Source organism: Anopheles ziemanni, chromosome 2 (genome assembly GCF_943734765.1).
Source record: "Anopheles ziemanni chromosome 2, idAnoZiCoDA_A2_x.2, whole genome shotgun sequence".
NCBI lineage: Eukaryota > Metazoa > Arthropoda > Insecta > Diptera > Culicidae > Anopheles > Anopheles ziemanni.
In genome coordinates, this window is record NC_080705.1 from 93,937,259 (window position 1) to 93,953,800 (window position 16,542).

The window sequence follows — 16,542 nt, forward strand, 5'->3', positions numbered from 1 at the left end:
CTGAACCCCACTCGGGTTTATAATTTAACATTTATGCAGGAAATTTGAAATAACCATTAATGCAATTGAACTATTCCATTGTATTGTTCTTTATGTTCGTTAGATTTTCAATTCAACAATAATATACGCTTAATACTAAGCTGGGTATGTTTGAAATTGGGCTAAACTGAAGAAAGTGCAACCTAAATCATTAATGCTTTCTACCACCCTAAAACATTTTTTTTTCACCATAATAAATTGTTTGACTTCCATTCAAGTTCTATTCAATTTCGTGCCGACGTCAAAATATCTCCCCTTGTAGGGTGTAAAGTGTTAAAACAGCAATAATGACAATTTAATAGCAATCTTTTTTCATACGAATCACATTTCAAACTATTAATATGCAATTGCAGAGGGAAAAGTCCAAAGTGCATAGATATGCAAAATAGAAGAATCGTTGGAAAAATAGGACTAAAGGTGAAAGGAAACGCGAGCGAGCGAGAGTGCAGAGAGTAACGAGATTGCCTAATATAAAAACCAAATGTACTTCTAACATCACGGTATACAGTCCACTGTTCAACAACAAAATGAACAAACAACTCACATCAGTGCATCAGAAAAAAAAAAGCTTAAATGCCTTTGTTTGTATCTAACGCAAGAAAAAACCAAACCAAAAAACAAGAACACAAAATAAAGTTATTGCTAACGAACTGATTTATACTACTCAACTTCTATTTGATTGATCGGAGGGGGTGGTATTAGCGCTTTCCGTTTTTTGCCTTTGCGTAAATCTGCCATCGATATCACACACAGGTGAAGGAAGCAAGCTGGCACGTCATTGAACATGACGAATTGGGTGGCACCTCAACACGCGCGCCAGTGGCCCATAGCCGTGCTGTAAAAGGCCCTTCGACGGAAACAAGGCTGCGGAAGTATACATCCCTTCCGCCATTGCGGCCCCGTAAGTATCTACATTCCTTAGCATTTCCGTTTCCGCAATGATAACAATCCCCTGCTGCGTCTGTTTACCTACGGATCCTGCTGGTCTGGTACATCCCCGCCCCCCACAGGAATTGGATGGAGGTGTGGAAGTGATGAAGCTAACCCCCTCTGCAGGGAACGTCATTATTCTTCCATGTGCCGCCCCGCTTGGTAGGAAGTATTCTTTGTAGTAAATAGTGTGAGAAGCTACAAGTAACCTGTTCTGGTATATACACATATACTGCCCACCGTTTTTACACCTTTACAGCTCCGCGACACTAACGCGGATATAGTGGCCGTGTGCTACATACACCGAAAATGTAATGATATTGTTGCGTGTCATCGTTTCATTTCTTCCTTGCTTGCCGTGCTCCACCGTCTTACAAGGTTCCGCGCGCGCACGAAGAGACCTGCGACCACGCGGAGGAAAGCGCTGTTCCTCCCAAACGTGCTACTAAGGGTGGAGCCGCCAGCGCCCAGGTCCAGGGCCAGCCACTAAGACTGCTTTCAAGTTTATGAGTTCGCTATTATTGATTAAATTAAAGAGAATAAAAAAGAGCCCGCGGGCACACGAATATTCATAACAGCTCGGATGAATGAGCTGAGCACACTACTTTCGTAACACGCACCCACCGACCTGCCGACCAACCGTTCGGCAAAAATAAAAAAACGGTGGCATTTAGCGGGAGTGTGTTTTTAGTCGCTGATCTGAATTCATCGATTGTGCAACGAACAAACAATGCAGAGGCGAAAGTCAAGTGCGTAGTTGAGTTTCGGTCAACAGACAAAATAAATATACCAACAGCTCCTTCATACAACAAAATATTTACCCTTTTTCGAAACGGTAATCAAATCCCCGCTAACTTCGATCTGAGATCCCCTCAAGTATATCGGCGGTTCGTTGTGTTTTTCTGTGCACGCTGTAGGGCTCCTACATCCTCCTGCGTGAATGTGAGAAAAAGGAACGTGAACATCAAAAGCTTGTCCAAGTGAAACACGTGTTACTACAAACGAAACGCCTTAGCTCATGAGCTAGGCTAACAGTAAAGAAAGGAAAAGTTTTATCGATTCCACGCGATGGCGTCGCCCGAAATGGATCGGAGTGATTATTAAGTGCGTTCGCTTTCCGTTTCGGGATCGGTGAGAATCTGTGCAAAAATATTGCCAAATTTATGGACATTCCGCTGAAGCAGTGGGAACTGTGAAGCATGAGTTTAGCCATCTGCATACAGAGACTATGCGTTGCCAGTACATAGTGAGGTAAAACAATGTTCCAATTAAACCCCATCTGCACCTAAACACTAACCCACTAACCTACATAGCATACCATTCAAACGGCGTCCTCCGTGTTGTAACGGAGTTGAAACGAGCCATTTTTCAACATGTGTGTGGATCTTCCATTCTCTATGGCCATACGAGGTTTTCGCGAGCTGGGAGATTGGTACTTATTCTAATTACTTTAATTGCACGCTGCACGACTCCTGTACTTGCAGTTTGATCTGTTTCTTCGAACTGTGGCAACCAGCAACGACGGCCACAACTAATTACCAGCAGAGCCTTGACTATGACAGAAACGTAAAACCAGGTAAGAGACATTCCTAACCCGCACAAGTGTATCAACGAATGAATTGTACCTCCAAACGAACTCTACACTTCGTTTCGCCCTACGGTGTCAGGAACGCTAACAGATGTGTCCGTATCGCTGTACATTAACCGTATATCAGGCGTGGATGAAAACAAGGAAGTAGGTAGACTTCACCGCAAGTTCTGTGGCTTCAACAAGATGGAGATATAATGTGATCTCTGCACCTACCTTCATTTGCAGGAAATATCCTTCGATGTCTTCCTGCAAATCACCTGGGAGGATCTGCGCGTGCAGCCGGTCATGGCGAGTATGGTCGGTGAATACGTAGAGCTAACGAAGGCCGACCGAGACATGATATGGGTTCCGGATCTGTATATCAGGCAGCTGCGGGAGATGAAGATGTTGACGTTATTCGAGGAAATATCCAGTCTACGGTTATATGAAAACAGTACCATCAGCTTAAGTATAGGGTAAGGTTCTGGGCGCACGAATAATCAGCAATCAGTATAATGCATAGTCGCTTGATATACTTCCACCAGGGCAACCATTATTATCAAGTGCGACATGGACTTTGTACTTTATCCATTGGACGTGCAAAGATGTCCGGTCGACTTCAGCAGCTGTAGGTTTAGCTCTCTGTTTTATCGCAGCGTCCATACTGCCAATGTTAAGCACCCATTCAATTCCCACTTTGTAGACAAATATCCCGTGAAAGATCTACGGTTTCGATGGAGATCAGAAAATGCCCTGTCCTTCCCAAACGACTTTGGAGATGGATTTTTCCGGCTTCCAAAATATGTGGTTTCATTCTACACTGAAAAAGAATCACAAATAGTCAATTACAGCGATGGTTTGTAACGAATTCCGTACAACATTATTGTATAGTCAAATAAGATATTTTTCTTCTGCTAGATAATCATAGTTCCGCAAGATTGGAGATCACCTTGTCGCGCGAGGTGAAAAGTTATCTGCTAGAGAACTATCTTCCATCCACATTATTCGTTTCCATCTCCTGGGGATCGTTCGTGGTCGTTCCAGAAATCGTCCCGGGACGCATGGTGCTGCTTGTAACAACGCTACTTTCATTGATCACTATGTTCGATACCGTTAGGAATAACTCACCGGATGCGTTGGAGCTCAAGTGCCTTGAGGTAGGAAGACGAACTGAACCGCTATTTCTATTTTTGAACATCGCGATTCGATATTACATTTCATCATCCTAGGTGTGGCTCATATCCTGTACGCTGTTTGTGTTCTTCGCACTAATGGAGTACTTCATCGTGCTCTTCGGCATACGATACGACAAGCACTGGCGCGTTGCAAAGGCACAACACGCCTCATCTGTTCCTCCATCCATCACTTTACAGTCCGCGGTAACGATGGCACAAAGCACACTGGACACTTCCGTAAGTATTGCCTTCTTTGGCCCTAACCTCAAACAACCTGCACTGACAATGAATTGTGGTACGCAACCCCAAAGATAAACTCGGTTTCGTTTCAGCGTGAAAATGGTCTCGAACATTCCACGCTTAAGATGGCTGGAAGTAACAAAATACAGCCACAGGAGCACAGCAAGCCTTCGTCTGCTTCTCTAAGCAATATTCAGGACACGGTACAAAATGCGCAGAAGGTGTCGTCCGTCATGACGAGAAAAAGGTCTATTCTAGCAACAAATACGTTTGAATAATTTTCCTAATGATTTGTGTAACTACTCAACAGGTTTCGCAATGTCGCTGATGTGGCACTAATGTACGCCGGTTCGCAACGAGGCCGATTGGATCAGCTATCGCTAATTATTTTCCCTGTTAGCTTCCTAATATTTACCATTTCCTATTGGACTATGTATTTAACTGAATCGAAAAAGAATTTCAAATAGTATTCTTTCCTATTGATAACCAAAGCCCTATAGTTGGTCTAGTAATAAACTGAATTGCCTATCGTCAAACCATTGTCGTACTGATTTTCCGAGAGAAAGAATTAAACGTCGAAGCAAAAGTCAGCATAGCAAATATTTCCGCAATTATGCCAAATATAAGTAATTTCGCCTGTTTTTATGTTGTTTTGCCCTATATTTCACTTGTTTTTAAGTTTTCTTTTATCACACCGCAAGACAATTATTACACTAGGAATTGCATGGAAATAACGAAGTCACTAAAATGCGCCTTTTTACCGCTGTCAAAATAGACTGAAGGTATGGAATGATGCAGTGGTTGAACAAGTCTAATCGTGGTAATATTATAACATAGATTCGAAGTAGCCAAACTTCTTTTGTAAAACGACAACTAATAATTAAGTAGAAAAACATTATTATTCACTTAATTACAATTCATATCCAGTTTCCAACGACACAATACCATTTTTGAGCACAACCCGCAAATCGTCAAGCCATTGCTTCAAACCATACTGCTAGCGCATCAAATCACTTTTTACGATTCACCCTGTGCCGACGGATTGTGTCAAATTTTGACATGTCGTGTCTTTCAAACTCGTTGTCGTAACGACCAAAGCAAGCTTTTTGTAACGAACATTTAGAGGAAAAGTGAAGCTGCGTTGAACGCACCGAAGGTTGAGGCCGCAACGAAACTGCTAGTTTGATCTGAAATCATCACTAAAAAGTACGATTAGCTGCCAAAAGTGCCGTTGGAGTATTCATGAAAACGATTTGCAACATTTTTAGAAAGTATCAGTGCTTGGAAAATGAAGACGATGTAAGTGTAGTTTGTTGGTTGTTTGTAAGAACGCGTTGGCTTCGAGAACGAACAGGTTAATAATGTTGGGTTGTCTCTGTTTCTGTTATCTTGATTATTAGGCGTCAGAAAACTCCGCTAAAAGTGGTACCGAAGTCGGGCATCAAAAGCCGTGGAAATTCTGGCAACAGCTTGGTAAAAGATCCTGTTCAAGTCTACTGCCGCGTCCGGCCACCACCATGCGATTCCGATCTTACCTGTTTGCGTGTTACGGATCCCCATACGGTCGTCTTGACACCGCCACAAATCGCCGTCAACTTTAAGGTGGCCAATTTAAAGGAAACTCAGTACATTTTCAAGCGAGTTTTCGACGTATCGGTTCGACAGCATGATGTGTACCTGAGCGTGGCTCAGCCATTGGTTGAGGCGTTGGTGCGAGGGCGGAATGGATTGCTGTTTACTTACGGGGTCACCGGAAGCGGGAAAACATACACCATGACCGGTGATCTGCAGCATCGCGGCATAATGCCCCGATGTTTGGATGCTCTGTTTCGCACGATAGCCGATTATCAGGCCAAGAAGTTTACGTTCAAATCGGATCGCTTGAACGGATTCGATGTTCTCTCGGAAGCGGAAATTCTACTCGAGCGTCAGATGGAACTGAACTCGAAACTGACGAAGTCATCTCGTAAGAAAGACCTGGATCAGGAGGTGGCTTCGCAGGCATCAGTAGATCCTTCCGAGATAAGTGGCATCGATGAGGATAACATTTACGCGGTCTTTATAAACTACGTTGAAGTGTACAACAACTCTGTGTATGATTTACTCGAGGAGTCGACCATTCAAAAGTAAGCCCACCGGTGCCATTTGTGACTTCAACGCTTGTCTCAATTAATTGTGTTTTTTCTTTGCAGGACGCTTCAAAGTAAAATGGTACGGGAAGACAGCAATCACAACATGTTCGTACACGGTGTTACAGAGGTGGAGGTCAAATCGGTAGAGGAAGCATTGGAACTATTCCAGATCGGCCAAAAACGAAAACGTATGGGACATACTATACTGAATGCGGAATCGAGCCGTTCTCATTCCGTTTTCACGATACGGCTTGTGCAGGCTCCGGTGGACCTGCAAGGAGAGAACGTAGTGCAGGACCGCAATGCAATTACCGTTAGTCAGCTGTCGCTCGTAGATCTAGCGGGAAGTGAGCGTACGAATCGTACCGGAAACACCGGGCAAAGGCTGCGCGAAGCTGGGAATATCAACAATAGTCTGATGACGCTGAGGACATGTTTGGAAATTTTGCGCGAAAATCAGCAGACGGGTGGTGCGAAGAAGGTTCCGTACCGTGATTCGAAGATAACGCATCTTTTCAAGAATTACTTCGATGGTGAGGGTCAGGTGCGCATGGTCGTGTGCGTGAATCCCCGCGCAGAGGACTACGATGAGACGGCGCAGGTGATGAAGTTCGCTGAAATGACCCAGGACGTGCAGATAGCGCGTCCGACACCAGTAAAGATAGATGTAGGTTTGACTCCAGGGCGTCGCAAGGCAAACCAACTGTTCAAATTAGCCATGAATGATATTACCGAAAAATATCAGCACTCGCCATACACCACTGAAGCGATCACGGACCCAACGGAGATCGATCTAGGACTAGTTTACAGTCTAGAACCGTTCCGCGTGGATATGAAACTGGGTTCGCCGGAGAGCGACGAGCTGATCTGTAAGCTGTCCGAGATACTAAAGTTGAGAATCCAGAAGCGAAAGTTGCTAGGAGACGATTTCAACGCGCGTCAAAACCGTTTCCGAATGAATCTGCACAAACTAGAGACAGAAAACTTGTCTTTGCAGACGAACAACACCGCGATGAAGGGCGTAGTCGAGCAAAAGCAGCAAAGGATCAAGGCGTTGGAGACTAAGGTCGAGCTTTACGAAAGCACGATCGACGAGCTGAACCGCCGGAATCGTCAGTTGGAAGAAAAGGTGGCCTCATTGCAAACCCAGCTCAACCAGAAATCGCAACTGCTGAACCAGAAAGAACAAGAAAAGGAGCGGCAGCGTAAAAAGTTCACTTCGAAAATAGCTGTGGAGTCGGAGAAGAAAAACCGGGAGCTGGAACAGAAACTGCTCGAGCAGCGGAACAAGCACGAGGACGAAATACGCGAGAAAGAAAGGCGGCTGCGATTGGTGTCTGAAATAGTTCAGGGAACTCCCATACAACGTGGACGGTCCAGCAGTCTCGAAAGGGATCCGCCCAGAGTGGAAACGACGCCGAATGTGAAGTCTTTGGTTTCCGTATACTCGACACCAAGAGTTTCTCGTGTACGTTATTGTAGTTTGCGTTGGTTAAGCATTCTTTTCTAATATATATTTTATTTAATTTTTTCAGCCTGGAACAGCTGTTGCGAATGCTAGGCATCGACGTTCACGCTCCACCGGTGAGCGCTGGTTGGAGCATCGAGCAGTAAATCCCGTACCGTTGGGAACAATCCTACAACCGTACTACAACAACTCGAAGTCAGTTACCAAACTGAGTGACAAGGACGTGGTGAACCATAAGGCAACAAAATATTGTCTCATCTCGCAAGATGCTGACACCGAGGGCGAGCTGGAAACGAAACTTTACAAGGGTGATGTCATTCCCACCAGCGGCGGTGGGGCGCAGATTGTGTTCAACGATGTGGAGTGTCTAAAACAGTATTCACCGACAAAAACACCGCCCAGCCGTAAAAGGTCTAGCAACTTTATCACACCTTCTGCTCCACCGCTAGCTGAAATACAGAATACTAACTCGAAGTGCAGCACTGCTATCGAAGGTCATGCCGCCGGAGCACAAAACAAACGATCGAAACATTAAGCTGTTCGAAAGGTGTTTTGTGGGTTGTATATTCCATTTTTTTCTTCTTATTTTAACATACGTTGAAGTTTTTATTATATCATATCTCCAATTAATAAATTAACCTGCTAACGAATTAGATTCTACGAAAATAAAAGTATTTTATTCAAGTATATCTGCGCTTCTTGATGAGTCCTCCGCTTTTGGCTCTTTGCTGGCTGTCGAAGCTGCTTCTTCATCTACTTTTTGCTCGTTTTCACTGTCCTCAGTGCGGGCTGGGCCGGCTTCAGTAGGTGGTGGCGCTTGTGTTTGAGCTACTATTTCCGCCAAATTGTACTTCCGTAGTTGGTAATATTCTTGCAGTATCCCAATGCAGCAAAGCCCTTTGATAACTTCAACGATCACCGCCAGATCAGGATTTTTCAAGTTGGCCTTATTACCAGCATTTTTGGCGGTTATAAGATCGGCCAATTCGCGGATGACATCATCTCTGGAAAGCTCATTGTTCAGTCGTCGGTGAAAAATGATGGCATACGATTTCGGTTCCTTCAGAAAGTAACGATCACACAGTGCTCCTACCGTATCCATAATGTCTTTCAGGTTTGCGCGACAAACCGCTTCGATTGGCAGCATTCGCAGTATGAAGCGAGACTTGTGTTTCTTCGTGGCGCTTAAATCTTTCATCAACTTGTAGCCTATTTCGTTAGGGTTTTCGAGGCTGGTCTGTATGAAAAGACAGTTCGTGGCACCACTGTCCACGTTCTGGAAGCGAAAAGCTTTGTCGCTCTTTTGACCAGCCGCCTCTGCTTCCTTTTGCAGTTTAATCGATATATCTTCCTCCTCCTGCTCCTCTGCTTCGGTAGCAGCTGCTACTTGTTTGCCGTCTTCTGTTTCCTTCGCCTGTTCCTGGGGGCCGTAGAACTCATCTGCATATTCGTTTAAGATACGGTAGCTATCCCGCACGCAATCCCGTACCCGACCGTTACAAGTTATCAGGAAGCCACGATGGCCAGGCTTGAGGTAACGCTCCCGAGCCGGCTTTCCTCCACCATTTTCGCCAGCCTTGGCATAGTAGTTTCGTTTCCCATCCTTGCCTTTCTTCCACTTGCCATTGCCAGATGAATCTAGCTTTATTCTCTTAGGATCGGACATTCTTGCGGAAAATATGAAATTTTTACTGCAAACACGCGGCAATCAGGACTAAAACTGTTTGTTTACGTTAGGAGCAAGGAGTGCAAATGTTAGGTTGGTTCACACTTTGACAGATGTTATTACCTGTAGTGAGTGGGTGAATTTATTTTAAACTGTACAATAAATCAAAGACACTTAATAGCGTTATTTAACTGCATAATTTAAAATGTTAATTGCTTTACAAAAAAAGCCAGCCGATTGATTAGAGTACGCACAAATCTCTTGTGTTTTCATCGATTTGCAGATGTGACACCAACAGTTTGTCATTTGAGATGTCAAACCATTGTCAAAAGACCACTGCTTCGTAAGTTTACAAACAGAGAACAAATTACAAGAGTTCTTTTACTGAAAAATATTGAAGCCGTATTTAAGCAAGTTCGGTTCAGCTGATCAAAATGAGCAATATCTACATTCAAGAACCTCCAACATCTGGAAAGGTACGATCATTCACTGCCATAGGTCACTAGTCTGAACGAACTGTTTTTACGTTTCAGGTTCTGTTGAAAACAACTGTCGGAGATATCGATATAGAACTGTGGTCGAAAGAATGCCCACTGGCTTGTCGAAATTTCATCCAGCTATGCTTAGAAGGATACTACAATGGGACGATATTTCATCGGGTCGTAAAAGGCTTCATTGTGCAAGGAGGCGATGCAAACGGAGATGGAACTGGTGGGGAGTCTGTGTACGGCCATCCGTTCAAGGATGAATTTCACTCCCGACTGCGCTACGTTCGACGTGGCTTGGTGGGCATGGCGAACTACGGCAAGAACGATAATGCCTCTCAGTTCTTTTTTACACTTGCCGCCACACCGGAATTGCAGAATAAGAATACGCTTTTTGGCAAAGTAACGGGAGATACGATCTACAATATGCTGAAGTTGGAGGAAGGTGAAGTTTATGAAAACGAACGACCACACTTTACGCATAAGATCATCAAAGCGGAGGTACTAAACAATCCGTTCGACAACATAGTTCCTCGTCAGCTGAAGGACACTATTTCCAAACCGGACAGTGAAGACGTTCGGAAAAGGAAAAAAGAGAAGGGAGTAAAAAACTTTGGACTTTTATCGTTCGGTGACGAGGCGGAAGAGGAGGAGCAAGAAACGAACGATTTCGTACAAAAAAACGCATTTGTAGGGAAAGGAAAGTCTTCCCACGACGTGTTGGATGATCCAAAGCTGAGCAAACAGACGATAAAAACTGCCGAACAGGGTGATGGCAAAGGCCCGCAAGTACTGCCCGATCCAAGACAAAACTCATCCGATTCTAGTGACGATCAAACGCCAAACGAGCAAATGGACGAAATGAAGCAACGAGGATTAAATGATGTGCGCAATAAGCTTAAACGCAAAACAGATGAAAAGCAAACGAAGGGAGCGGCCGATTCAGGATCTGATTCCGATTACGAGCTAGATGGTGGAAAAAAGAAAGCTAAAAAAGAGGAAGCAGAAAAAATTCGGAAAGAGATTAGTCAACTGAAGCGCGACTACCACTCGGATAAACGCTCAAAGTTGCAAGAAAAAGATGTCGAGCAGCAGAAACAATCAAAATCTTCGGCTCGTAAAGAATGTATGAAAGAGGTGTTACAAGTACAGGAAGAATACTCGCAGAAAACAAAGCAACTACCTAAGAAGGGGAGTTCGAGAGAAAACTTTACGATGGAACTGTTACAGAAATTCAAAAGTAAGCTTCAAACCGCCCACGAACGCCAATCGGAAACGGCGGAGGACTCACCAGGCGCCGGAGGCAATGAGGAGGAAGACATTCGAGGCAACAATTGGCTATCGCATAAGCTCGAGTTTGAGAAAAAGGATCCTATACTCGCCAAGGATGCGGCCACAAAGGATGACGATTGGTACGATGTGTATGATCCTCGTAATCCACTTAATAAGCGGAAACGTGGTGAAAAAATAGAACGTAACCAAAAACCCAAAAAGTAGTTGCAAAAAAGATATTGTATTTATTTCTGATAAAATGTTCCATGTACAATATTAATTTAATATATGTATTCACATGTACTACCGTACCAATGTCGTAGCATCACAATCTTAAACAGCATGCAAATATCTTGCATGGAATGTTGAAACCGATCGGTCTTGTGTTTGGCTTCTAGTTTATAAAGTTTTACGATTTTAGAGAAAATTGATGTAAGGTAGACAGCAATGAATCGACGTCGTTGTCGATTTCAATCTTTAGCTGCAAATTATTAACCTTATCTACAATTGAATCGATCGAACCAATCGAGTCCAACTCGAGCTGCCTTCGACGAACCTGCTCGAGCTGCGACGAAAAGTTTTGAAACATATCCTCTAAATCTTGACTGGAAAACTCCTCCTGTAATGGATCACAACGCTGTTCCCGGAAGGCCGCAAATATCCGTTCGCAGACCGTTACTATCTGCATGCGAGTGCCACGTTTCATGATTGTCCTGATTCGTTCCGAAAGCCGCAACTTGCTGATTGCTATTTCCAGTGCCAAAAACCCTTTGGAATCCTTCAGCAAGACGTTCGTGCCATAGTCCAGTAGTGTCTGTACTACCTCTATATTTTCTGTGCAGGTGGCCAAGTGTAGCGGAGTGTTTAGATTTTTATCTCGAATGTTTGGATTAGCCCCGTTCACGAGCAACACCTTGACCGTATCTAGGTAACCTCGACTACACGCGATATGCAGTGCCGAACGATTGAAGAAACCTTCCGAAGTGTCCGGGGACATTCCCTTGTGAATCATTTCTTCTACCTTATTTGTATTGTTAAGGGAAACTGCCTCCAGGAATCGTGTCACCAAGGTCTGAGATGGGCGTTTTTGTACGTAGCTTGCGTATAAGTATGGCCGTGTGCGATGTGGTATACGAGCCTTCAGCGCGTTCCGTGACTGGTGAGGGGAACCAACTGCAACGGAAAGAAGGTTAGTAGACGGTAGAGGTCTGCTGGTTTGTTGCCACATGAAAAGCGTTAAACTACCGTCAAAAGCAGGAAACGGAGCAAGCAAAGATGACTGGGTTGAAGTGGAGGATAGATTTGCTTCCGAGGGAAAAGAGAATGCATCGCTCATAACTAATCGGAACGTATCTGCAAGTTCTAATGTTTTGGGTTGCATTTCGTCAATCGAAGCACTTGCCATCGCATCACTAACTTTTGTAATTTCTAGTGGTTGTACTTGTTGAAACGATTGTTGATCATTATCTAGCATTGGTTCTTCGGCTGACATAGTGATCGGTAGTTTGATAATGCAGTCTTAATCAACACAAAAGGTACATAACTACATAACACAATTTGTTTGTTTATGTTTCTTTACTTTGTGATGTAAAAATTTGGAATACATTCTAATGACAGCATTGTCACTTACAAAATCATGCGATGTTTTCATCGAACAACAAAAATCAAAAATCCTTTAAAACGAAAAATTTCTACACCTGATGTTCTCATAGAAACGTATTTTTTCTAATCAAAGCCGCGGGTTTATTTAATTATCCAGGCGGCCATACAAGCTGCCGACCTCCGATAACATGCAGATGAATATGATGAACAGTTTGACATCCGAGATCGCCATTATTCACAACGAGTCGGAAGCCATCGGGTGACTTTGATTTTCCTAACTGCCCAGCAACGTGCATGAGATGGCCAAGTAGCTGAAACGATAAAATGTCCTGTTACTCACTATCTCAACATTCCTGAACTTACAATTTCCTAAACTTACCTCAGTATCAGAAGGTTTACTGTCTTCTAGTTTGGGGATTTTGCGCTTGGGTATAACTAGAAAATGAACCGGAGCTTGAGGAGAAATATCATTGAATGCGATACACTTCTCATCTTCGTAAAACACATCAGCCGGAATCTTTTTTTGGATGATCTTGTCGAAAATTGTGTCTGGTTCTGCGACGCCGGCTTTAGGATTCTTACTACTGTTGTTCCGATTGTATTGAATCCCCAGTATTCTGTGAGTAGGCCTCACTGCATGACCAATTAATCTTCGTACTCCTGTAGCTATCATCCTTACAGAAGTAAGGATTAACACTTTCGGGAAAATGGCTACAATAATATTGCCGATCTAATTTCGTAACACCTGATGTTTATACAAGCACAGCTGTTTTAATGACTCGAGTGCAACAACGCGATGTTTTTGGATGGATAACATCGAAATACGCAGTGTCAAAGAAACTACCGCTTTTTGATAAACAAATCCTGTTGAAACTTCATTTCTTCATGAAGTTCTGTGAAGATTTGAGCTATATAATCTGTGTAGTTGATAAAAAAAACCATTTTTCCGCTAACACACTGATCAATAGCTTAACGAAACAGTGCTTATACTTTGCAAACGTTTTGAGTGCACTTCCGTTTTCAATAGCCCTCCGACATGTCTGATGAAAAAGCCATACCCAAAACAGATTACAAACTAGAGGCCGACTCGGAACTACGTTTTGAAATAGAAAATAAAAATGAAAAAGTAACTGTTGTGGTAAGTACCTTGCTACCTGAATCAGCTTCGCAGTGGAATATTGGTTACTGAGAACTGTTTTTCGTTGCAGCTTCTAAATGGACAAGCCGAGTTATTTGGCACCGAAGTGGTGGTTAAGAAACCGTACGAATTTGTGACGGGAGCGAAGGTGGCCATTTATACGTACCATGGTTGTACGTTAGAACTACGAGGTAAACCGGACGTAGCATACGTTGCAAAGGAAACGCCGATGGTGATGTACTTAAATGCAAACTCAGCACTGGAACATTTGCGAAACAAGGCGGAACAAGAAGACGCTCAAGGGCCGATCGTAATGGTGGTAGGACCGATGGACGTCGGTAAAACTACGCTCTGCCGTATATTTCTCAACTATGCTGTGCGCCTTGGTCGAAGACCGATCTTCGTAGATTTGGATGTAGGGCAAGGCGGTATTGCCATTCCTGGGACGATCGGAGCGTTGCTGGTGGAACGACCAGCACCAGTAGCGGAAGGATTTTCACAACAAGCCCCGCTCGTATACCATTATGGCCACAGCAGTCCTTCATCGAACAGTACATTCTACGATGTTCTCATATCCAAGCTTGCTGAGACTACATTGGAAAGACTGCAAGCGAACAAAAAGGCTAAATCGTCCGGAATGATCATCAACACCTGTGGCTGGGTAAAAGGATCCGGTTACTCGCATATCCTACACACAGTGTCGGCGTTCGAAGTGACCGCTATTTTCGTATTGGATCAGGAGCGCCTTTACAACGAACTGCTGCGAGATGTGAAACGCAGTGTGCAGGTGGTATTTTTACCAAAAAGTGGCGGTGTTGTGGAACGCACCAGATCGCAGCGCACGGAGGCACGAGATCAACGCATAAGGGAGTACTTCTATGGTTCCAAAATGCCACTGTTTCCTCATAGCTTCGATGTAAAGTTTGGAGACATTAAAATATTCAAAGTTGGTTCGCCGCCGCTGCCGGACTCGTGCCTTCCGTTGGGAATGAAAGCGGAAGACAACTACACGAAACTGGTCGCCGTTCAACCCGGTCCTCAGCTACTCCACCACATATTGGCAGTGAGCTTTGCGGAGAGTCCTGACGAGAACGTAATACAAACGAATGTGGCCGGTTTCATTTGCGTGACGAACGTAAATATGGATAAGCAAGTGCTAACTGTCTTATCACCTCAGCCTCGCCCACTGCCACAAACAATTTTACTTGTGTCCGATTTGCAGTTTATGGATAGTCACTAAAATAAAGACAACCCTTTTTATTAGCAACGATTGTGTTATCATACATTTAGAATCTTAGTGGTGGTCTCGTCTGACCAACTTCAAGCGAAGGATACCGTTCACGAAAGGCTTTTTTCATGGCTGTCACCCAATCTCCGTGTTCTAAAATAGATGCAATATGCTGATTCAATTTGCTTTGTTCGGCTCTAGCCTCTTCAATTGCTCCCCGTTTGATATCATCGATAATCTTTATAGCCACCTCGGGGCATATATTAAGCGTCGTCATAATGAAGCTATCAAAACCGGATGCAACGGCGCCGCAAAGGATTGTGTCAGCGCCAAGGAATATAGTACGTCCTTCCTTCAGACATGCGCTTCCTTGCTCCAGATCTCCGGATGTATATTTGATGCCGCAAAAGTTTTCAATTGCTGTTTCTGCCATGTTCAGGAACGTGGGCATGTGAACTGTAACCACAGAAATCTAAATTAATCCAATGGGAACAATACGTGGCATCTTCACTTACCGTGCACATCAGTAAACATCGGAATATGATAGTAGAAGAATGGCGTTGTTGGACAATGTTTTGCTACCTGTTTCAGGTATCCAACAAGGGTTTCGGAAGTTTTTGGCTTGAAATATAGTTCCGGAAGACACAGCACAGCGTCTACACCGATGCGTGATGCATGTTTGGCTAATTGCACAACATCCGGAAAAGGAGCACCACCGATCTGAACCATCATTGTGACCCCATGAGTTGAACAGGCTCGTTGCCAAGCCTCTGTAACCAACATCCGTTCGGAAGTGTTCAAAAGCATACCTTCTCCGGTGGTTCCGTTAACTAAGATTCCTTCAACGTGTTTAGTCTTTAGCATTTTTACGTACGGTTCAATGGCTTTAATGTTTAGTTCTCCACTGAAAAGGATATACGAAGCAATGAAAATTTGAGCAATGAATTCCCGACCCAGGAAGGTCGCTGAAGAGCGGTTAATATAGTCGCATTTTGTTTGTTAGTTAACTTACTTTTCATTTGAGTATGGAGTAAACACAGGGGCCATCAGTCCCTTAAAGTTGAAACTTTTCATTTCTTCGATTTTCACAACAATACGATTAAACACGACGACGAGCCTTTGCAGGAAGCAACATACAATACCTTTTAAAAGCAATGGAAACCAGCCACTATTCTTATAGCGCAGTCTTTATCTCGGTTATCTCCATGTTTACTATTCTCTGTTTGTATGAATTACTGTAACTTGCATGTAGCATTGATAACGAGCTCGGCCATACACCTAGGATTAATTAAATATAGCCATATTTTTTGCATAACAGATAGGAGCTCAAGATATCGCTACTGCAACTTAATACAATATTTTAACATGGTTTATAAAGCGAACAGAATTCACATGCCTAGCAGGCAATTTCAAAGTTATAAGTCAACACAGTAAAACGAATATCTTTGGTCAAAATAGAATATATAGATAGTCAATAGCTTTATTCTTTAAAATAATGTAATTAGTTCTTTCTCAGAGTAAATTCTTAACTGGAATTTGAATCCGTGCACCGTTGGTAACGGCTGGATCAAAAAATAAGAAAATGTCAGTTTTACTA

At 43.5% G+C, this 16,542-nt stretch overlaps 7 protein-coding genes across 7 annotated transcripts; 4 read left to right on the forward strand and 3 right to left on the reverse strand.

Moving 5' to 3' along the window:
- The first annotated feature begins 2,197 nt into the window (after nt 1–2,197).
- On the forward strand, nt 2,198–4,421 carry LOC131294928 (glycine receptor subunit alpha-2-like). Its single transcript, XM_058322982.1, has 10 exons — nt 2,198–2,220; nt 2,454–2,545; nt 2,637–2,704; nt 2,786–3,015; nt 3,085–3,167; nt 3,243–3,395; nt 3,458–3,696; nt 3,769–3,951; nt 4,026–4,201; nt 4,265–4,421. Exons 1-10 carry the CDS (start codon nt 2,198–2,200, stop codon nt 4,419–4,421), a joined length of 1,404 nt encoding a protein of 467 aa, XP_058178965.1.
- A 646-nt stretch (nt 4,422–5,067) lies between these two features.
- Nucleotides 5,068–8,210, forward strand: LOC131282288 (kinesin-like protein KIF23). The gene is made up of 4 exons (XM_058311702.1): nt 5,068–5,253; nt 5,355–6,080; nt 6,147–7,545; nt 7,622–8,210. The coding sequence occupies exons 1-4, from the start codon at nt 5,243–5,245 to the stop codon at nt 8,087–8,089; spliced, it is 2,604 nt and encodes an 867-aa protein (XP_058167685.1). The 5' UTR covers nt 5,068–5,242; the 3' UTR covers nt 8,090–8,210.
- On the reverse strand, nt 8,205–9,258 carry LOC131282289 (THUMP domain-containing protein 1 homolog). The gene has a single exon (XM_058311703.1). It carries the CDS (start codon nt 9,218–9,220, stop codon nt 8,231–8,233), a length of 990 nt encoding a protein of 329 aa, XP_058167686.1. The 5' UTR covers nt 9,221–9,258; the 3' UTR covers nt 8,205–8,230.
- Nucleotides 9,259–9,613: 355 nt separating this feature from the next.
- LOC131282411 (spliceosome-associated protein CWC27 homolog) lies at nt 9,614–11,288 on the forward strand. The gene is made up of 2 exons (XM_058311866.1): nt 9,614–9,696; nt 9,754–11,288. Exons 1-2 carry the CDS (start codon nt 9,655–9,657, stop codon nt 11,200–11,202), a joined length of 1,491 nt encoding a protein of 496 aa, XP_058167849.1. The 5' UTR covers nt 9,614–9,654; the 3' UTR covers nt 11,203–11,288.
- LOC131294808 (ankyrin repeat domain-containing protein 54-like) lies at nt 11,206–13,267 on the reverse strand. The gene is made up of 3 exons (XM_058322854.1): nt 12,959–13,267; nt 12,747–12,890; nt 11,206–12,256 (listed from the first exon to the last, which is right to left on the reverse strand). Exons 1-3 carry the CDS (start codon nt 13,250–13,252, stop codon nt 11,387–11,389), a joined length of 1,308 nt encoding a protein of 435 aa, XP_058178837.1. The 5' UTR covers nt 13,253–13,267; the 3' UTR covers nt 11,206–11,386.
- Nucleotides 13,268–13,561: 294 nt separating this feature from the next.
- Nucleotides 13,562–15,285, forward strand: LOC131281729 (protein CLP1 homolog). Its single transcript, XM_058311079.1, has 2 exons — nt 13,562–13,717; nt 13,788–15,285. The coding sequence occupies exons 1-2, from the start codon at nt 13,616–13,618 to the stop codon at nt 14,955–14,957; spliced, it is 1,272 nt and encodes a 423-aa protein (XP_058167062.1). The 5' UTR covers nt 13,562–13,615; the 3' UTR covers nt 14,958–15,285.
- Nucleotides 14,934–16,019, reverse strand: LOC131281740 (N-acetylneuraminate lyase A-like). The gene is made up of 3 exons (XM_058311090.1): nt 15,958–16,019; nt 15,461–15,849; nt 14,934–15,401 (listed from the first exon to the last, which is right to left on the reverse strand). Exons 1-3 carry the CDS (start codon nt 16,017–16,019, stop codon nt 15,004–15,006), a joined length of 849 nt encoding a protein of 282 aa, XP_058167073.1. The 3' UTR covers nt 14,934–15,003.
- Between the last annotated feature and the right edge of the window lie 523 nt (nt 16,020–16,542).